General features: G+C 47.0%; 1 protein-coding gene across 1 annotated transcript in view; it reads left to right on the top strand.

Moving 5' to 3' along the window:
- Positions 1-23,725, top strand: part of LOC100642711 — a 59,755-nt gene that overhangs the window by 8,598 nt on the left and 27,432 nt on the right. Inside the window, exons 2-3 of the mRNA XM_003402374.4 lie at positions 17,059-17,365; positions 20,505-20,737. Coding sequence (XP_003402422.2) covers positions 17,059-17,365; positions 20,505-20,737 — 540 coding nt within the window. The remainder of the gene's footprint in view (positions 1-17,058; positions 17,366-20,504; positions 20,738-23,725) is intronic.

Genomic DNA, 23,725 nt, shown 5'->3' with positions numbered 1-23,725 from the left:
GGAAGAACGTTAAACGAGCCTTAAACCGGCTCGTTTCTCCGCTGTTCGGGAATTTCTATGGCGATCACGTTCCATTCACGAAGCACCGGAGTAGCCACCGGCTCTTCGGTCGAAGAATTAACTCTGAAAATGCCTGTTTACGAGACAAAATACCCGAGGAATGACAATACTCCGAAATCCCGCGAGGATCGTAGAGTACGGCGGCCTAAGCGCGGTCTATTCGTAATATGCCGTCCAGTTGCTAAACCACGAACCTGTGACAAACTTTCGGTGCGTATATTACGTGCGTATAATTTATGCAACGCGTACATCTCTCCACGATCGTATTCTAGATTCATCTAATCCTCGCAAGAAAACTCTTGCATGCCGCAGTAGTGTATTCATGAAATTCGGAGAATGAAAGTCGCGATGCGTGCGGAGCGCTGACTCTCTGGCCGTGAACGATCTCGTATAATCTTGGGTGGTCGCCCCCCCTCGTATGTTTGCCATAAAGGAGCTTTATGCTCGAGGCAGAACCGCGAGAAACGTCTGGTTCGGTTGTTCCCGTAAAATTAATCGTTCGATTCGCCTTCCTAATTCGCTCGCCTGTACACACATTCCTCCGTTTCGTTCTGGTTGCCGTTCGAAATTCTTCGAGATGCTACCTACGCCCATCGTTCGACAACCGACGTCACATCGATATTCTTATGCAGACTGTGTAACTTGCGATATTCGGCGTGGAATTCAACCGCGCTCGTTCAAAGAGACATTTTACTTTTCGATTTTTCTAATGAAGCGACATTCCCGAGACAACTTACCATGGCGTGTTGGCCGCTCTAACACCGCGACGTGGGTGCTCTCCGAATTTACGACGGAAGGGCCATTTTCATTGGCCCTCGTTACCGCGGCATAGCTTCGCTGTTGCCATCGATTCAAAGAACAGTGACAGTGAGATTTAGCGCTCCTAAATTGTCAGCGCTGCTTAACAAGCGTTAATAGCGTCCGCTTAATTGGCTGCGTTTTTTTACCCTTTTAACGCATTACCATCGGTTCAGGAAGTAAACGAGTCAAAAGGAAAGTAACGCATGATCTAAGAAATTGGCCAGCTTTTCGAAGGAAGTTACGATAGCACCGAGGAATCTGGGGCACGCGAAAAGCGAGACAGACCGGGTCCGCTTTGCCGCCAACGTAAGTGTGATTTATTCGATTGTCCGATCGTCTCGGCGGTAATTATCCTGTACAGCGCGATATATAAGCCAATTTATATCGCGAGACTCGTGAAGTGGTCGCGACTCGATGTAATTCGCGCAATTTGCGCGGCCTGATTAACTGCGCCTGTCGCTAATTACGATATATAAATGCGTACATTCGATAATTATGATATCGTACAACGGCCAGACATCGATAGGTGAACGTTCCTACGAGCGATTGGCGGCAGACAGATATCGCGGAAAATCGCGTAACGTCGCAAGGGGAACCTGCACGGCCGAGATTATCGCAGCAATAGCGACCTTTCTGTAATGGCGAGACATAACCGTTTGAGCGAACGCAACGGACGTGTCGTCGAACGCACAATGTTGCGAACAAGAACGTCGACTTTATAAAAACAGTGAAATGGGTTGACAAAAAATCAATTGTAATAAGTGGTACGCGTTAGCGTGAATTAGTATTTCAACGCTCCAATTATGCTTGATAAGTAAGAATCCGACGCGTTTGATTTCCGCTTGCAGGATATAATTAAACGTTACCGCTGGATTTGCATAAACGAACCGGACGCAGCGCCATCGGCAAAAGGAAGTACTGCTAGAAAATGCGAGGTAGTTACCGATGGAAACATATACTCGAAGTATTAATCAAGGAAAATTATGCAAACGACGTTAAACGATACACGTGTAATCGCAATCGGAGGTAAAACAATTTTCATAATGGTTAAAATACACGTAAACAACGATAGTTGCGCCTGCACGCATCGATTCCCATGGAATTTTCTCATTGGCGTCCCCACTGATAAACAAATCGTGCGCGACTAACTTCTTCAAGAGTTGTTTGTTATTTTAATCAATTGTTACAAGGATCATTGATATCGGACCGAATTTTACGTCCGAGGATTGGTCATGGTGAGCCATTCCCTTCGTCTCGTTTTGAGAAAATCGGTGGAGAAGCGACAAGCACCGAAAGCCGAGGCTCAAAGTACAAAGTCGAACGAGTTATTTGGGTAATCACCAGGCGTGTCATCGTGGTGCAATTGATGACGCAATGACGTGCCGATGTTAACTCGCGCCAAGAGCATAAAGTTTACCCTTTCTATGTTTTCTCGGCGAGCGTTCGAGAGCCAGCGGGGCGACCGAGTACGCCAGAATGCGGCTTCCAGAAAACACGTGCTTCTTTTACCCAGTGGCCCGACATGTTTACATAGATGTTCTGCCGTCTGTTTGCTCATCGTATACCTTGACGCTACTTTACGATACTTGTACTTATGTGTTGGCACGCACGCCCAATATTTATGCAACGGCTCGATGACTTAAGCTTAAGACGCGGCTTTATCTCGCGCCGCTACGCATGATCCGATAATTTCAAGAGGAGCTTTGCGTCAATGGGCACAAATGCGATTGCGCTTGGAGAAGGCTGCTTCACTCGTGATTGTCTCCATTTTTTCTACTCGTCTGTTATACGATCGTTCGAGATAATCATTCGTCGCGACTAATGAAACACCGCCGACTCGATCCTCAATCGTGATCGTTCTGCATCGCGACTAACTCGATTTTATCTATTAGCGACAGGCAGCTAATTGCCGTTTTTTTCTTCGATCGCGTATCGATTACAATTAAAAGTCGCAAATACGATGCCTATCTCATGAATAATTCATAATAATTCATTTATATTTCATATACAAGCGCCAGTTGAACAGCGACGAGTTATCGCGTATCTATCGTTGATGTAATGGCTTATTTAATTGCATAGTCGACAGTCAAAGTGCCTAATTAGTTGCGCGTCCCGTGACACAAATCGCAATCGACAATTCAGTCGCTTCTCAGAGATTTAATGATTCTGGTATCCGTGAAAAACCTACCGATGCATCATTCATCGGTGACTATCCCGTGCGAGCACAAACGCGGGTAATAAAACAGTTTCGTAACGAAAGATTGACTTCTCGCGTAGCGGCAGAAACGTCTGAAGTCGCCGGAAAGAAAAAATACAAGCGTCAGGGCTATTAGCTAACGGTAAACGTTGCAAAACTAATGTTAATCGAGGTGATCGTAGCCGGTACGTCTACCATTGGTTACTTGAATCATCCGTAAAAGTTTTGGATCGAAAAGAAATCCCCGATCGAGATCTGTCACAGCATCCATGTGTACCTCTACTGAAGTCCGAACCATTCGCGTTAATTCGCTAAGGGGATCGTAAACGTTCACAACTTCGGTCCATAAATCAACGGGTCGTTTCGCCAGCTAATTTTACCTTGGTCACGAATAACGACACCTGAAACTTGTGACAGAAATAAACGAAAGAAGAAAGTTCTTTGGCGAATCAAAGGAAATTTTAATAAGCGTACCTTTTTGTAATCGCAAAGCGGTGATCGAAAGGTAAGCGGCGACTCGATGAATCATTCGCACGAATAAATTAGCCGGAACTACATGCGAGCGACGACAATCGCACCGTCTCCGAGCATTATTACACTCAATTAAATGCAACTACAGAATAGCGTATGAAACCCGATACACCTCGCACCCCGAAAGATTTAAATTCGCTCGTTACGCGACAATCAGCCGTGCTCCATTCTCGCGAATATCTCGTTCTTCCTACGCGCCTCTAGCCTCCATAAATATGCAACCGAGAGACTCGCGAATAGTCAATGTGCGAGCGCCGCGCTAAAATTAATACTCGGTCGTGCGTGGTGTTCGTTAGACTGGCAGTCCGAGTCGGTCGATGGAATTTTACCTTTGACATTTGACATGGAACCACCTAGACAGTTCCATCTTCGCGTTCCCATTACAAATTACGTTCTATACACAGGCGATCGCATCGATTAACCGTTTGGAGAAATAAGAATATCGTACGATTGACTAACAACTCGACGAAATCGACGCGCGAAAATTAGCCATAAAGAAACGTGGTTCTCGTCTCGAAACATTCGATCAGAAACGATCGATTGTACAAGGAAAACGGCAAGATGTATATTAGGAAAATACGATACACGTGTCGTGTTGTCTCTCAATCCTTTTTTGGTAATTTATGGGAATACGAATTGTCGCGGTAATTTCACTCTCACGTGTCCTAAGGGACGTTTGCAATTATAAATAGTCGTCTAGCGAACTCCGTCGGAGACCGAGGCACGTGGCTAATTGGATATCGCGACCGAATCAGCGTGCGCAATTTGTATGTATGCGAAGACTAATTAACGAGTTAATTAACATCGAATTCGAGAGAAAGCACGTGACGATCGATGATTAAATTATGCGATTACCAATCGTGCATCCTTTTGTCCATTCGACACGCACCGGCTGCGTTAATTGCGAGCCATCTTCGATGTTTGGCGGACGCGTGGCAAGCCGTACGATCGAAAAGAAGAGAATCGAGGACAAATAAACGTTGATCGACTATTCGACGCCAGAGAAACGATCTGAGAAACGATGTTGCGTAACGCGGCAACATCATAACAAATTAACAGTTATGCTAATAACGATCCTTGAATAGACAATTCTCTATCGCGGTCCTGTCGCGTTCCTGTCGCAATCAGTCGGCATCGGGTCTTTGCGTGATTTCCGATGGAATCCGGTTTATTTTCACTCGGCGAAGGAAACGGCGAGTTTCAAATAATGCAGCCGCTTCCTAGCGATGTTGGCAGGAAGTGGATGGCTGGTCGGCACGGCGAGATTTTCACCGGAAAAGTCAACGAACTTTATCCCTAGCGAATGTTTGTTCCGCGGATGCTGATCGCGGTCGAATTTATCGCACGCGCGTGCATTCGCGCTTGTTAATGCCCTCACGATCTCCCTCCAACGTCACGTACTTCTGGGAACGAGGTTTTCACTCTATTATTATCGACGCGAACGTTCGATGCAATGGACAGTTTTTCGCCACAAAACTAACTTTCTTGTATATTCGGCGATTTAGTCACGTCCGCGTTAAGGCGGAAACGACACAGTCCAATTTATAACCTGCGTGAAGTGTTTGTGAGAATTATTATGGCAACTGCGACGCGTCGGTTCGTTATTATGCGTCGACCTCAAAGTGGCGAGACACGATACAGGCGTGGTAATAACGTTTCATTCCGTTTGTTCTTTCTCTCGCGTTGCACGTGTCTCTTTCACGCGGGACGTCGAGCTTCCTTTTTAAACAGTGCCCGATATACCGGGACAGCGTCTCTTGCGCGGTAATTAGTTCCTTTATGATCCTACGTCAGTGTAGTATCCCCGAGGTTTCTCGAGAAGGCGCTAGGGCGAGCATACGGGTAGCTGGATGTTCGAACACGTTTCTTCGATGATTTTATTGCGAATGTAGCGACAACGGAGAACATAATGCAACATTCATTTCCGCGTGAACCCTCCTCCAGCCGTTGAATGTTGGTATTCGCTCGAAGCAATAGTTTCGTACCGCTTTCGCGCTCGTTTCTTCGAAGCGCGTATGCTCGCACGAATATTAATGACGCGAATTCGTTGATTCCCATTGATGTCATCGTTCCGACTGATTCACAAGCGAGGTGAACGCACGAGGAATTTCAGTAACGCGACGGCAAACGTCTGGCCGTTCTCCGATGCGTCACGAGATACGTCGAGAATAAACGTCAGGCAAATATCGCATCGGCGGTGCTTGTCGCAAAAACGGACGGCGGAGCGTTTCATCAATTTCACCCATAGACTCTCTAATTCGATCCGACGTCCCGCGCGTTGCCGTGTCACGTTGTTTTGCCTCGATTTGCATGCCTTGGAAGCCTTAGAAGCTGACAGCCTCGTTCCCGTACCGCTGTTCCAACACCGATGACCAACTTAATTGCTTCATTGTATTACGCGGTTAAGCTTCGTCCTTATCCTAGGCCTTTCTTCTCTGCATTAACGGAGAATTCGCTTCGTAGCTCGCACCATGATAATGCACAACTTCTTTTCCCTATACGCTTCGAACGTACTGCAAACCTGGATGCTTTCTCTCGTTTCTTCTTTATTCCGAAGCGCGTCTCGCAAACAAACAAATACAGCAAAGTGTCAGAGGTTTCTGCTTTCACAGTGCAATAATCGTGCACGCAACGACGATAATTGCACCGGAGAATAATCCCGTGTTCCCGCTTCGACGATTATCATAGCGGAACGCGAAACGATATGCTGCGAATGGGCTGAAACCATTGGGGAAGTGCAACGACCCTCCTGTGTCACGGGCTCCAACTCAGTTTACTAACATTTGCCAACTAGATACCACGACAGTCGTCTATCTTCAGCCGCTGTTGCTATTTCGGCGACTATACACACCCTATCACGAGCGACTGCGCTATTCTCCGCTACTCTTCCACAGGAAATCCCCGCTCTCCACTTTCGCATCTTCGTATTCCGATTTTGTCCTGTATATCGCGTTCTCCAGGAAGAATCTCGCTTCTTATCGAGGCAAGTGCATAACTTATGCACGTCGCATCGGTGAATGTATTCCGAAGATACTGAAACTCGTAGAAGTTGCTTTTACGAAGCTGCATCGTGCAGGAACGTTCCGAGCCATTGAAAGCCCGCGCCCGAGCCAATTGGTACGCGCGGCAGCGAATCCTTGATAAAAGCGCCTTCTTGGCGGGCAGAAATTTTTCGTGTCTACTTACGCTCTGAAGCCACCTTTTGTTGCGTCATGGCTCCGCGCGCGCGCGATTAGTCACGGGATATTTCCGAACCGCTGAAAAGGAACAGCTTTTATCCGCCGGATCGGGTTTAGGCCGGTATTCATTGAGTTGTTAGACTGGAAGGATCGCTGGTTGTATTCAGACTTCGATTAAAATCGCCGTTGACCTATCTATAAATAGACGGTGACCGAACGATTTGACGAGAAAACCGATAAAATTCGAATGCGATAATGCACGCAGTTCGACTCAGTTCTAGCACGATCAATCGCTAATTGCAAGTTCTTTCGTAATCGACGAAAGAAATGCGGAGAAAACGAGTCGTCGAAAGTCGAAGACTTTGCCAAATCGAACGATGGCCCGTTGGGTCGTAAAGAAAGTTTTTTCGACTTTCAAAGACACACGGAACGATTCATTGGGAAGCAAGAGCCGATTCGAAGGGACAAAGCGATCTTTGTGCGTAATTAGACGCAACCCGATGCCAGTGACATTTGGAGGAGAGGTCGAGAAGGTCCGACGACGTTAATCGTCGCCCATAGCCACGTAAGTGTCGTCAGGAGATCGAGAAGAAACCGGCAATTACGGCCGCCATAAAATACGCGTGGGGAAAGGTGCGTGGAACGAAACGCAGCGTGTAACTCAGCTTCGAAGAGCCGGGATCGCGGAACAATGCGCCTTCGGCTTCGATTATCTTAATTATCTTCTCACGCCCCTGCGGTATAAATTGTGCAGTTGGACACCTGCTCGCTGATACACCCGTGTTGCGACAATACGTCCAGCCAGTGCGTGGATCATCGATTTTGCGTTTACCGTCATAGATAAAGATCGAGAGGCAGCCAGTGTTATTATACCACTGTCTGTCGATATTTATCTCATAGCCATCGTATAAATTACGTTCGTATGACCGGTCAATTGGATCGTTTGATCGACATTCCTATCGATCGACAAACGTCATCGTTGCATTGTTTCGGTTAAACAAGAACGAACTATCGCCCGATCCATTAAATTTCGATAGATCACTCGCATCGTAGTGCGTGCAGCTATATCCGCGTACCGCTGCCGGCACACGTGCTGCCACGTTAACATCGTTCGAGATCATGTCGGAGCAAACGTGTTCCGCTGTTTAATGCGTTCCCGCGTTGTCCGCGCGTCTACCAGAGATACCGAGTACACGCACCGATGCGACCGCTCTAAACTGGTCTACCAAGCGCGAGTTTCTCCGCGGGGAATCCAGCAGAAGTTCACGCGAATAACGGGTCCTCCGTATTAGTTATGCATCGCGCGGCATTGTTTTACAATTGCACGCGTCTAGGGGAGACTTTGTACCTTTTTTCCCGAACAATGGCACACCACGGCAATGAGATCGTTGCTGATCAGAGGAACGAAAGTCTCACATGATACACGCCACTCGGCGGTCGCGTCTCGACCTTATTTTCTTATCGAACATCGTCGGCTCTATTAATCGGCACAAGTACAAGGTAGCCGATAAAAATTCTCGAAAAGGAAGAGGAATCACGGACCGAGTCGGAGCTTTAGCGTCTTGCACGATCGAATACAAGCGTGGCATCGATGGAACAGATCGCGATTACATCTGGCTAATTGCTCGTTTCGGCGGCGCGAGGGGCGCGGTAAATTGCTAGCCAGGCAACTCTAATTCCCGGCGGAATCGATAGATAACCGCGAAGCATTCGATAAAGACCCGATCGTGCTACTAATCGCGACAGTTTCTCTAAGTGGTCGTGCTCGAGCTGACGATTAGGATTAACGACTCGGCTGATTTAAGGCGCGTCGTATTGCTTCCTTCGTCAATTGTTCCGAGACAATGTGGCCGCGAAGGAGGAAACGGCGTAACGATTCTCGCTCGATAAATCATACGCGCGGCGCGTGCACCGCGCGAGTTCGCCCGGTTTTCTGACGGACACGGCTGCACCACCTTGAAGAAAAGGACACTACGGCCGTGCGAGTTTCTTCCCGTTACACGATCGATGAATAATTTACACCACTGATCGAGATCAACGATGGAAATTTTTCGAATGCATTAACGACGCTCATGGCGCATCGTCGCGGCTGCACCCGTCTCCGCTCGCGCGTCCCGCGTCCCGTGGTTTATACGCGAAATTACGCGAGGGAAGGCGGCGAATATCTGTTGTGAATCGCACTGGCCTGCGTGCAATGGATAACGGCCGAGAGATGATGTCGTGGAGCAGTGGGATAAAAATAGTTGACCCGCTTGAAAATGCACGCTATCGACTCGAAAGCGCGCGCTCATCGAACGATTAGCTATGCGTCCTCCTCGCGATCGTCGAATTCGTCGAAGCAGTCTCGGAACGCAGCCTACACGTTGCATCTGTGTCGAGCGTGAGCCACGTCAACTCGAAATGAATATTAATCGGGAGACGCGGAGCGTTCAAAACGCACCGGCTCTCTTTGCTTATACGATACATTGTTAATCAGAAACAGTACCGACGATATTATCATCGACTTCTCTTACATATTGCAATTACGTTTTCTCGAAATTGGAAGTTTGTTTTGTACGCGTGAGACTTATTATGGCAAGTTGCATCGACGCGCTCGATCGTCATCACTTAAAATACAATTGCGGAACAAATCGTAATTTATCGCGATCAAGATCACGAGTGTATTCGCTTTAACGAAATGATCCTTAGAGTGCCAAAGCGATGCGAAGTGGCAAACGAGATTACGCGAGACTTATTTTTGTTCTGACTTTCTTTCCTAATGTCTTCTGTGTCCGACCAATACGCTCTGATCGCTGGTCCGTTCGTTAAGACGATCGAGCGCGTGTCGATTTTTACAGCGCACTAATGAAATCGTAAACTCGCGACTCGTTAGAAATCGCAGTCACAGACTCTTCTCTAGTCTCGTTATTAACGTGAATTTTACCGCGATGATTTCCCGTTACCGCTAATAGGTATTCCGCGTCCGATCGTTCCGCGACAGGATGAATGGACTGACCCTATTTGGCCCGAGGAACGAGTTCTTTCAATGAAAACCACCTTGTATGAACGGATCCACCTCTCCTCTGACCCTCGTCTCTCGCGACTTGTCTCTTCGTCCGGTACGAGAAACTCAATGCGAGCCAGCAACAAAAATACTACGCTATTCCCTGGCGTTCATTCAGCTCTCTCGTACCTGTATATCGGGATACGTTTTTTCTTCGTTACCTCGGTAATACATCGTGCTGTTCAGTAGCAAACGATCCTTTCAAGCAATTCAGAAGATTTAATAATATTCAACCTCGCAAGAAGCAACAGAGACAGCAGGGACAAAATCCTCTCGGCTACGCCCTCGAACTTGGCAAAAACATGTTTCTCACGAGCGATGACGTTCCTTTAGTTCCTCGTATCGATATTATGCAAGCCGCATTGGCTGCTAAGAGCATAGTTTAGCAAACCATTTTGAAAAGATCAAGGCGCGAAGTTGTAACCGTTTCGAACGAACGTGAAAGACAAAATGCTTCCTGGCTGAATAAAGCTTTGCGCGAGACAAAATGGCTCGGAGCTCCACGCCCCGGAATGCGAACGCGTTCAGTTAATTAAACATGGACAAGGCGAATTGTCGATGGTCCTCGGTATCGCCACTTGCACCCGTGCGTTACGTGGCGTATGTTGACGCGTCATTGAAATACTGCACGGTTCAGTAGCCGCCATTGGCACGATGGCGATCTAGATTAGCTGGATCAGCTCACGGCTCGATCGTTTAGTTATGGCTTAGATCGTTAGATCTGTTCGACCCGTCACGTCGTTTCTATCTAAGGATCGGATTTTCGAAACGATTATCATTGATATGCAAATACTTATGGATGATCGCAGACACGAAAGCAATCGCGTGGCGTTCTTCGATCTGGTAATTTGCAGCGTCCGACACGACCATTGTCCTTTGAAGAGATCTATTCCCCGATACGCATGACGGTCCTGCGATAGATTTATCGTAATGGCTGTCAGAGGAGCACGGAAAAATAAATTTCCAGGCATTTATTTATCTCGAAGACTTTCTAAGGAGTGTCGACGGCTTGGATACCGCGTTCTGTAAGGCGTGAATACGAGATGATGTCATACAGGCGTTGCACCTTCTGCCTATTAACGGTCAGCAACTGTGCGTCGGAGAACTTCCAGATGATCTCATTGGTTAGCGCAAATGAACGATGTCAAAGGGCACGCTACTTGATTCATTCGTTCGATCTGTTCCCCGCCGAGGATGCTTGAACTTTCAGCCTCGGCGGTTTTCCATTTTCATTGCTCCTATTATCCGCGTTAATCGCGAGAGCGATCGCAGAAGCGCGAAAGAGATAGACCGAACGAGAGCCGCGGTCGGAGACCCCGTGGAATTCGGCATCCCGGTTCCGTCTCCGAGATCTATGAGCGTATTTCGTCAGCTCTGGGACGTTGACCGAACCCTTCGTGGTACACCGAATACGTCATTGTCAAGAAAGGTCTCTCGAAATATTTCCAAGAGCAACAAGTTCCCTAATAACGCAAAACATTTCCAGTCAAAGGATCGAGTTTATCTTGGAATTCGGACCTGGAAACTAGATCGCCGACTAAACTGCCAGTGACGATCGTTTATACCACGTTTACATGCGATATTGATGAACATTACGTACGATGCTAATCTCGTTTCAACGATTAATCGATGGAAACATTTGCAGGAGACAGTCGAACGTGAAAGACGAAGATCACGGAACGAATGATCGAAAGTGGCTCGGGTTGGTCGGTTACGTGTACTCGTTAGTTGGCTCGCGGGTTGGTCACACGAATCGCTCGTAAAGGAGAAGAAAGGGCGAAGAAGAGAGAAAGAGAAATGGAAAACGGGTAGACATCGATCATAAATTATCTATGAATCGCGCGTTTGCGAGCCTGTGACTAACGCTCGAATCGACCGATTGCCGTGGAGAGCTGCGAACCATCCTTTCTGATTCATCTTTTGCAATTAAAATTCCGCGTACCGTCGCCTCGTGGCACGCAGAATGAAAGAAAAAATATGTCCTGGCTGCTAGGAAGCGGTTGATGGAAAAAAGCCGTTTGACAAGCACATCCGGCGAGAGGCACGTACACGAAGAATCGAGTTTCACGCGACGAAACCGATGCATCGCCATTATACATTCGACGCGTCCTACTAATTTCACAGTTGTCGCGCGGAACGCATCGCTCGGACAGCTGTGCAAAATGCCGCACCAGGCCAGTGCCTGATAAATTTCATAATCGTGTCGATCGTCCCTCGAATGAATCGAGACGCCCAAACCGAAGCGAACGGAGGAATCGATCGACTTCGAAGATGTTTTTACGGAGATATTCAAATAGGTCGTGGCAAGAAGGTTGCGTTCGGGGAACGTGTTTCCGTTCGAATATCGCCATTTGAATATCAAATTCTAAATGGTGGAGCAATTGTCGGTAACGCGCCGAGTCACCGCGTTACGTCATGAATTTTTTTCCTCGTCGTCGATCGTGCCTAATTTTCATCTTCAGGGTCATGCTTCAATATCGAGAGATAAGCTGACGCGCGACCATCTTCTCCCCGTGCTAATTGGAACGCAACCAGACGTCGTTCGTATAATCTTCCCATTCTGGAGCACGTGCGTCGCTTGTCAACTAAATCATAACCAAATGTTTGTGCTACGATCACTGCCGAAAATTGTTCGTGCCAAAAGAGTGGTATTTCCGTCGATCGATCGTCGAAGATATCGCCGGTCGCTTTTGCCAAGTAAAACCGTGAAGAAACGACTGTTCAAAGTTTGATCTCAAGACGCATCTTTTTGCAAGACCACCAGCGGCATCGCGAGCGCTTTCACGTGTTTGGAACCAAGCCAAATTTTGCTTTAGTAAGAACCCGGATTTTTGTTGACGCGCTCGGTAAAAATATTCAAGAAGTTTTCGAAGACAGTTGAACGTTTCCGTTCCGATCTGTCGGCTGTTATCGTAATTAATGCGCGCGAAATAAAATTACCAAGAAAGAACGTCCAAATATTTACCGGGGGATTTGGAAGCAGTTAAAGAACACGTCACAATCAAACAGTATTTCAATGGTATGGAAACGACCGTTCGTTACGGATACCCAGAACATCGATAAATCACTTGTCCCGAATACGATAAGACAGCTTGTAGAGTCTGCGATGAATACCGATCTAGTCGTGATAACAACGCTCGTCGACTCACCGACAAAAATGTCCCACTAATGATTCCACTATGACGGGCTATTAGACATATGACGCGCGGAATGAGGAACATTCAGTCGTTTGATCTTTCGTTGCCTATTACAAATCGATTATCGTTAACAAGCAGCGATAATATCGACGATTAATAAGATCTGGTAAGATATTCGGAAATAATTGCGAACGCTTCGTCGTGCGAGGAAACTGAGAAGCTCGTGAAACATTGATTTTCTAGTTCAATAGACGGTTTACGCCCATTCGGTGGTTCGATAACGCGTTCGCACGGACGAATCCAACGGCTGCAAGTATCATCCGACAATTAAGGTGCCCATTGGTGTCTCGAGCGATTGTCATTCATATCGATTAGTTGCAATGGGCGCGAATCCATTCCTAGAAGTTACGGCAACGCATTATCAATGACGATCGTAGTCGGTTTATGGTCTCCCATGTTCAATGCCAACGACTCGCGGTGGCAGACAGCCTGGCAGCCAGGCGATCCCTTTCTTGGAACGATGAACCTGCGATTTGTATGAGGATCACACACCGAGTTGTCCGTGCCTTCGCATCCACCGCTTTGGTACCTTTCTACATTTTTTTCCTGCTATTTTTCTCTCTTTCTTTCTCCATTTCTCTCTATCGGTCTCTTCGTAGTTAAAAATACCGCCGGAAAGACTGACGGGAAGGTTCGCTCGGCTTTACGCTCGTTACTACGAAAATCGATCTGCGAATATTATTTCCACCGGCGCGGCGTGGCGGATGCGTTAAAAAACTTTATTAACGACTGGTCTGCTGGCCGTCCTTGATTCGCCCCAGGTTCCAATTTCGATTAACCATTGACGTCAATCTCGGATATAAATCGAGACATCTTTGCCAAGAGTGATTCGATATCGAGCGTAAATGGTCGGTAAAAGACGACATCTTGGCAAAAGCGAACATCAAGCAAAATTAGAATGGCCGCTGATGGATAAAGGCAGACTTCCTATTCGTTTTTGCAAGAACACCGGCCCTCGTGAACGACGCTCTTAACGCAAAAATATGTAACAGAGATTTCCATAATGTAAATGACTGGCTTCTTCCATTAATTACGGCAGCTCTAAGCGGACCCACCAGACTAGGATTATTGGGTGGTCCAGCGGTGGTACGATGCCTGGGCCCGATATTTAATAACAGGAGGTGCAGCCGTACCGCAGCAATGGTTTTTAACGTTTGCCGTGCCGCGCAAGCTACGTTTAAGGGCGTTTAAAATATTTCTTTTCTCTCTCGTTTACACCTCGAAGACCTTTTGCTCCGAACCAATTTGTAACCGCATTTACTGTTCGGCAAGCAATACAAATTGCGTTGTTCCGTTGTTCGAAACCGGGCTCTTTACTGCCAACATAGTCGGTTGTGCGATCTTCGCAGGATAAATACGCTCTATGGCATTGTAAATTTTTCACTAGACACTTACGCGTGTTTCCGGTGACCGTTGCACAACTCTCTTTCGAATAAGTAACGGGTAGCGCCGATACTAATAACCATACGACACCGGTCAATTCGTTTTACGTGCCCTCCGCTTCACCCATGAAACGCGAACAAATCGAACAGCTCTCGTGGACGCCGGAGATCGAATCTTGTACTCGCGCGATGTAATCGTCTGCGCTGTTTTTCTGAAAGTCGTGCCAACACACCGTGATCTTTTTATAAGGGATACACGCGACTAATATTTTATAGCGGCGCGAAGACAATGCACGATAATGCACTTAACGACTGTGCTCGTTCCTGTAGCCAGCTGGCGTGCATATAAACCAACTTGATCTCTCTTCGTGATCTCTGCACCGTTTCCATCGACCCGAAAGAATTTTCCATTAAATCGGTCGTTTGCCCGTCGTGAACGTTTCGATCGCGATGTTCGGCCGCATAAATCAATCGTCGGAATTTTAGAAGCCGACTAACGATAAATCGTCGAAAACGTACACGCGATACGCGCGTAGATCGTCGGTTCCGTAACTCGTAATCTATTAATCATCGGCGGGCCCCTTGAGAAATGGCATTCGTTTGAAAGAAAAACGCGTATGGTCTAGTTTATAATGGCAAAACGGGACGGTGTTATCGGCGTTGGCAACGCGTTGCCAACTGTTTCGACGATGAGTGGCAAAATCCTGTAGCGCAGCTAACCGGTTAATACGGAATAAACAGCGTGTCGACAACCTCGGAATTTTTATCGTGAATTTTCACGATCTGTGACTCGCGACGATGGTCGCGCGAACATCAGGACCGCTTGCGCATTCGGTGACCCTTGACACTCCGCCACGACGCGCCATCGTAAAACACGGACGTTCGATTCTCCGAAATTGATTCTCCTTTTTACCGTCGTTTATCGCTACCACTCACCATTGAATTTAATTATTATTCTCCGACACCAACTGATATCTAATCGCGGCCGCACACGATAGTACTCGCATTTACTCATCTGTGTACATAACAAAGTTCGATGAGCAGAGAAAACCGCGGACACCGTCGAACATGAAAAACTTTTCGATTTATAGATCTTGAAAGGTTTCGCGGGAACCGGTGAGCGAGAGATATAAAAACGAAATTCAGAAAGCGCGATGTCGACGGACTTTAAATTTGGCCCAAAGTCGACCTCTTCTCGACCCTGAATCCTTTGAAATCGCTAACGATAGTGCAACGCGTATAGACCGAATTTATTAGCGACCTAATCCGCTTCTTGCGATACGAGATCAAAGAGAAGGGAAGACTCGTATATTTAATCTTGTTCGTACGGCAAGGCAGCTTTGAGATGCCTGCGAACAAAATATCGTTATACCGATCGAAGCGGCCAAGGTTTTTTCCCAACGTAAATGGATTTCTTTCATAAAGTAACGTTCGACGATGAGAAACGTACAACCACGAGAGGTCGTGCGCGAATAAATGTCGCGACGCGAACAGACAGGAGTCGCGTTTGTAATTGCGATAACAACGTCATTATTCACCGACCTTTCGAAACGAGCTGCACGAGGAAATCAATCTTTTCTCATCGTTCGTAAAACATTCTTTAAAGTGAGTTACGCGTGTATCCGCACTACTAGCAGACACACACGACCAAAGAAACGCGACGATAACCGTTGTTGCATAACGAACGATACATCGGTTTTCGAGTAATTGGACGCATTGTGAGCACGTTGGGTGTCGGACAAGTTAATTCCAGCCGCCTTTTGTCCGGTTACTGATAAATTATTTCGATTTTTAGTCCCGCGACCTCCGGCCACCGTTATCAGATCGAACCCGCTCGCCAACGGATAAGTGAAAACAGACGGTCGTTTCTTTGCCTCGGGACCGTTTCTATTCAATTACCCGTTACCTTCTATGCGTAGTAGAGATTTAAAGGACAATGTCCGATACGGTAGAAACGATAATAGGATAACAACGTAGGACGCGTTCGAGATTCGGGCGTGAAATTTCGCGTAACTCGGGTTTAATCGTGGAAAAAAGTCTCGCGAAGATCTGGTATATCGACGGGATGCATGTTTTTGTTGCAGCGTAATCGGTGCCGGAGCTGGCGGCACGGCCCTAAAAAAGCGCGTTTGAATGGGATCTCGAGTGTGGCATAAAACGAAAGGCACGCGAAAAAGAAACGGCAGACTACCACGAGTTTCGAGTGTTCATCGACGAGAGGCTCGCAGCTCGCAGCTGGCAGCCACGCGAAGTGTCGACGGTAAACCAAGTATCCACGGAGAAATTCTGCCCGGATTGTACGTGCACACGCGCGCGATCGCAGGGATTGTTTCTATTAAGCGGCTCGAGATCAAAGCATCCAGATGTTGCAAACTGCGATTAAGTAGACCTCTGTTCTCCTTCCGGACAGTTTTCGTTCGCGCAGCGAATGGCGCGTCGCGATGAGATGCAAATTCGCTTATTAACCTTATCGCCGGGCAAAAATCTCGCGGACCAGCTGCAGGGGAGTGTTGGCCCACCCACGATTCGGAAAACGATCACGAAACTGCGATTAATTTTTTTGGATTTCTTCACCGCTAGCACGAGCTATCGCGCCAGCGAATCTTAGATAGTATTTCATCCCGAATATTTCAGCTAAAAATTCATCAAGATTTCTTTCTTCGTTCAGGACTACGCCGAGGACGAGGACGAAGACGAAACTCCGGCCACGACCACCTCGTCAACGACGACCACCACCACCACCACCACGACTACCACCACCACTACACCAAAGTCTGTGGTTACCCAGAATTACGATTACCGGGATCCGAGAACGTACGAGGGTGGGACAGGGGCGCAGTACAACGGCTACCAATCGAAAAGTGACTACCCGTCGATGTCGGCGCACAGCGTTCACAAGTGGCAGTCTCTGGGTACTCGAGAGAGCGTCAAAGAAACCAGAAGCAACATGCAGCAATACAATAAGAATGGGAAGAGTAAGTTGGCTTCGATCTATGCGACGTACATGCTTCGATGGCTGAATGGAAAAAAAAAAGACATACAGAGAATTCTGATCGCGTAGAGAAAAACCTTGTCTCGACAACCGTGCCGTAATCGAAATTCCATCCTGTCGATTTATGCAAATATTTGCAGGGCGCCCTCGAAACTGCACCTGTCTGCTCTCTTTCTCTTATGGCTGTATCGTTATTAATCGTTATTAAATCGACGATGGTGGTCTCGTAGCTATATATCTCGTCAACACGATACTTCAACCTCGCTACCAATTATTCCTCCAACATAAATATCAGACAAAAAGCGAATGACTTTCTCGTTAATTACGGCCGACGACTAAAAATTAATAAATACAGTACCATGTACAGGAAACGTACGTAAATATCGTCATCGTCGAATAAACCGAGACGGCAAGACCGATCTTTTTGCAACGCGTATTTATCTTCCGCAGGCTTATTAGAAACTTCACGTTTTCGTTTGTTCTCTCAAAGACGGTTTAGCTTCTCGAGCAATCTTTCGCAAGTGGCCCTTCCTTCTCCATCGACGGCTTCTATCACGCGAAGAAACGCTCGATCGTAACGGCAACCTATCAATATGCAAATTAATGATGACGACTGCGCCGTAACCACGTGATTGCAGCAACTTCAACCGCCCTTCGTTCGGGTTCTCTGGCGTATTACACGGATTGTATATTCCCCCCTGCCCCCTCTGCTATTACCTGTTAATTCATATCGAGCCGCTCGAATCAATTTACCGCGCTTCAGACACGCCGTCTACCAATGCTTGCTCGATCCTCATTGTTGCTCGTTCTCGGTAAGTTCTGTTGCAGGGCAGCATCGCGTTGCGAATTAAATGTAACTTTTTGCAACGATCGTATTCGCCGCGACAAATCAAGGCCACGATAATTCGGACTAAGACAACCTCGTTTGAAACGAAGCGGTCGCGCGAAAGAGAATCAATCTGGCCGGCGGAAAAATCAAGGACAATCAGATCTAATCCCTTTCTCTTATAATACATTCCAGAATACGTTTGAATACAGGATGTTCGACGAGCGAGCATACTTTAGCTTCCCTGACGGTCGTGCCTCTATTGTAAACGCGCCGATATAATCTCGTGTCAGTGCAGCCGTGGCGAGAATAACGCCTACGTTCGAAATTAGCATAAAGCCAGATCGCCGACGAAGATTAAACCAAAGAAAATAATCTCCGTCAGGAGACATTTCCGAAACTTCCCCCTCGAGTCGTTTTATTTACACTTCCGCGCCACGTGTCGTCATTCCGCTCGTACGTATGTATATCGCTCGCAACGAATATCGTTATGTTTGCATTACTAGTTGCAATTTTCCTGCTCTGTCCTCTCCAATCAAATTGCCTTTTTCGTTTTCCCTCGCTGCCTTTGTCGCTGTTCGCAATTTCTTTTCCGATATCCTTAGCTTGCTCTTTACAGCCAAGATTCCCTGCAAGTAATTTCCACAAAGTTATGGTAGAAACAATTTTGGAGAAAGCGGTCATTAGACGACACTGACCGCAAGATGGATGCCATCCGCGATACATGCTCGGTCGAGATGGGACAGGACGCAAACGAGATTCCTCGGCTATCGTAGGAAGTCGTGCGGCAGAAATTAAGTAGGACCTTTCGTGAAATATACCGACAGCAACCTATCTTTTTCCGTGAACTCCGATGAGCAATTTTTAACCTCGAAGAACACCCGTTATTATCGGTCAGGTGGTTCTTCGTAATTTCGACCCTCGGTTTACTACTTTTTGATACGATACATACATAGATAGGGCAAGAAATAATCATCGCGTTTAATAATCGGTACGGTTTAATAATCATTACAGATGTTGCATTCCTCGATCTGTCTAACACAAAGAAATAATGTTTAATAAGTATAGCTGGTAGTAGAGATGCAGCAAGATGACGAGAAAGATGCGCAATGTCCTTGATGTCTATCGATGTTACTGCCTGATGGCGTAATTCAAGACCTCACGATATCTCAAAGGACTACCGTAATCGTTTCGTCATCGTTGCCTCGTTGTCTTGAACGAGCCTCTTTTCTTTCGCGGTTCTCACACCGCGACAACACAATTTTATCGGCCGAAACAAACCAGGCAACTGGAGGACGCGGTTCCTCGAATAAACGAACGGCGCTCTCTCGTTAAGAGATCGAGAGCTGCTTCTTCGAAGCGCGGCCTGGAGTGCTCATAATTTCGCGAACCGCATAACCCTGGTTTTATATCGGCGCGCGGCTCGGAGGCAACGTTCTTAGTCACAGTCATCCGAAGACCGACATTTGTGCGTCATCCGTGGATACGATCGTTGACAAACGATAGTTTAACGAACGTCGAGTGGAATTCCCGATCATCTCCGGGTTCACCGATCAGCCGCGATAGTTTTCGATTATACACAACGGTTCCGCGATGTCTCGTTGGAATCGAGTTGCTCCGAACTTGGCCCGATTAACCCCATCGACGAGATCCGGCGAGTCTGGCGCCCGGACAGACCATAAACCTCCAATTTACAATCGTCGAGACGCCGTCGAGAAAACTTTGTTACGACGTTTTGCTAAAAATACCCCGCTTTGTCGTGACCAGACTCATGAATCTCGTGCCCCACGGATACGTAACCGCGACACCGAGTGCATAGCCGTCGGTGCAGGCGTTGCAGCAACACTGTCTTTATTTATGCGGCGATTAGCGCGCGTTTATATCTTAATATCGAGGCACGATCGTACGAACGCGCCTTAACCTCCACGGATTCTTCCTGGCACCTGGAGTCGCGGCTGTTTGAACTAGGATTTATTGATTTCTAGCTACATTGTAGTTTCTCCCGTAGTCGTCCATACAAATTGCAGCGAGCGATAGCTGCGGCATAATTATCGACGCTCCGTGAAACGCGTAGAAAGCGATTAGGTATCTGCGCGCTGAATCAATAGAAAGCTCGCATGACTTATGTCACCTGCCTTACAGATTCGTTTTGAAATGCCGAGGCGAACCGTCACGCGACATCTCGCGCGTCTAGTGACCAAGAGAATAGAAGGCAATTTCTTGTTCAAGGTTAAACTTTCCTCGATTTGTCTTGGCAAGCAAGGTCGGTATAGCGAATTGACGAACTGTGTTTCAGCGGCGGAAATCCGAGAGGCTCTTCAACACGCGATGAAGGTATCGCGAGAGGGCAGCTGCCGATGGCCACGACCGAGGGTGATTCCGGTTCGTGACGTTTACCCAAGCCCGTCGACCACCTACATTCCACACTGCGCCATCTTGCACAGGTGCTCAGACGACACCGGATGCTGCAGATCGGAAGCGCTCACCTGCGTGCCTAAGCTCTCGCACCGCGTCGAGCTCTCCTTCTATGTAAGTAAATCTTCCTTTTGTCCCGATACGAATCCCGCGCGACCATTTGCCATGACGACGCGCCATGCAAATTCACGCTGCAGTCGAGTAGAACATGCTTCTCGATCGAACGACAAACTAACCCGCGACCATAGGCTCGTTACACGATAGATAAATCGAGCGTGAGAGAGGGAAAAACGGATAGAGAGAAAGACAGAGAAAGGCAGATGTAAGCAGTTACATTGCACGGCGCAGAACGATGGATGCCACGAAGCAACAAGGAAGACTTTATCACCGAGGAGAAAGTACCATTAATCGTGTAAAGTGTATTACGGAGAATTTATTAGCAAGAAGTCAAAGAGTCGCGGTATTCCGACGTAATTTATAGGACAAACTATCGCCGATATCAAAACGCAAATCGCCAACGATTTGAAACTTTGTCCGACAGAGGCGCGCGAGAGTTTTCTGGCTCATTGCGTACACGACGGTTAATGAACAGCGACGTTATCGGTGAACCGCGAATTCGATGACTAGACAAAACATGCTTATCTAGTATGAACTAGAAAAAAAATTGGTCACGTAAATTTCTCGGCTTTCATGCCTGCCCATTAGTGTCACGGAAAACGGGTATACATAGTCCGTGCGTTCGTTGGAATGTCGGTGGAATTATTTTTCCTTATCTCCAGTTAGCTACGCGACCGCGTACGATCGAGCGTCAGAATTTATCGAGGTGTTCGTTACGCTAGCGCTCCTTGCAACCGCGAACGCCAACAATTCTATTGCAACTATTCGTCAATTTGTATTTCGACGAGCGTTGCTAATCGATGCTAAAAGCAAGTCTTCCGGGTCGATGCCTGATTCAATCCACCAAGCGCGCGATGCGTTCTCCAATCGATACTACGAACCGCTTATGAGGATCGACGCACCCTTTTAAAATCAGTATGGCCGTAATTGAACAGACGACACGCGTCTTCTCTCACGGTGGTCCATCGCGATGCATCGTGTCGTGCTAATCATGCAACGCTATATTTATGCGCGAAATTTGATCGCCGACTAAATTGTCGGTTCTCCTACCTGTATATTACGCTTGATTGTCGTCGATGCGCGGGCTTAAGGTCTGCTCGCAATTGCGCGCGTTTGTTCACGCAAACGCGAAACTCGTTTCGACCTTCTGACCGAATCGATCCACCGGATTCGACGAGATACGAAATTCTCTGGCTGGAAGTTCGAAACTGCAAAGAAAAATTTTGGCCGACAAAGGAATCGTTTTCCATCCATAAAATTTCATTTTGCGAACCGGTAGTCAGGATTGTGCAATTGATCGAGGATGCAGGTTAGGTTTAAAGGTGCACTTCGTGCAACCCGATACTTTTGTAGCACCGTTTTATCCCGCCATTACAGACAGCTTGATCGATACGCCCCTTTCTCTTCCTCGTTTTCGATCCAGCTTGATACAATCAAATTCCGCGTATACGACCGATAAATCGCGCCTCGTGTTGAAATTTTGAAATTTTCGACCAACGTGCTGTGCTTCTACGTGTGGCTGTTGCATTATGTCGATGTAATGAACACGTAACCTGAAAATTGTATGCGTGTTTACCGTAGATGGTTGGAAAACAGAGATGACTCAGTTCCGTCGGCAAGGAATAATCTAGCGACTGGGTCAATTAGGTGCTAACAATGTCTCATCGAACGCGGTTTGTCGCCGATAATATCGCAACCGAGGACGTCTCGCTGATGTTTGCAATAAATTACGCAAAGCTTGGACAAAGAAATACGCATGGAGGTTAACTGCAAATATTTGAACGAGCCGCAAAAATGTAACAGACAAACGGTTATTAAAGACAACAAATCGAGCGTAACGCGTTTGAAAAGCAATCGCTAGGGCTTTTTGCGCTCGGTAGAAAGTGTGGTTCGACTCTTTTCTAAATCGTTCTCAGTCTATCAGAGTGCAAAATCCTAAATTAATAGCGTTATTTCGTGAGTCATTCCGAAGTAAAGCTTCGTCGAATATAGAAAATAGAAAACGTTTATATATAAGAATAGAAGACTTTCGAATCGTTATTACCGAAAGTTTGCACGCTGAGTGTTTCGTTTGGTTTAAACGAATACGAACGATGCTCGAAAACGGGTGCGTTCCTTAGACGCGAAACAGCGTAGCTATAGATTTTCAGTGGCGAGGGCTCGGCATGTCATTAAACTTCACTAGTGATCTTAATGAATCAATTAATCGTGATAGATCTATCGCATCCCTACTGGACTGCAATCCACGCGTCGTGGATTAGATTGAACTACATTCCTAGGCGATCCAGCGAAACGTCTTTCAACCAAGTTATTCGTATCGTTTCTCTGTCGAGTTACTTTCCGTACCAATTCAACGTTCAGGAATCACGTTTTTTATCTTTATTACATTTTTACTATATTTTTTGCTATATTCTGTGATGAGACCGAAAGATTCGAGCAAAGAACGGTATGTGCGCGCAGATTGTTAAAACCTGCCGTATGATGTTCTCGAGACTCTGCATGGCGTTGAAAATAAAAACCATCTCGATATAAATCGCAATAAGCGGGCCATGTAATTGCCAATACAAAGGTGCAATAACACCGTGGGTATAATTTGCATTTCGCAGCGATTACCATTCGAGCTTCGCCAAGCAACATTAGCATAAGTTCTCGTCGACTATTGTCGGAATCGATGGCGGGCCGTGTAAATACGCGACATCGTATTGTCGGATCTTCACGAATCAACGCTCGATGTTCCGGGGTGGTTCGAATGGTCTCGCTCGTGATATCGTCGCGCTCGAATTTCGTGCTTTACGATCGCACGGACTGCATATTTCTGCCCGCAAAGACGGAACAGATGTCTTGCGAAGACTTGAACTCAGCCACGTCATAAAGGACGTTTCATAAGTCATAATCTTGGAGTGGTTCGCGCGAATCGCGACCGACCACTCTCACACGACTACGGGGATCGTCGACCGTTTAACTCCTCAAGGCGAGAGTCTGCAC

This window comes from Bombus terrestris, chromosome 4, assembly GCF_910591885.1.
Source record: "Bombus terrestris chromosome 4, iyBomTerr1.2, whole genome shotgun sequence".
Taxonomy (NCBI): domain Eukaryota; kingdom Metazoa; phylum Arthropoda; class Insecta; order Hymenoptera; family Apidae; genus Bombus; species Bombus terrestris.
This window is presented reverse-complemented; position numbering and strand designations above follow the sequence as displayed.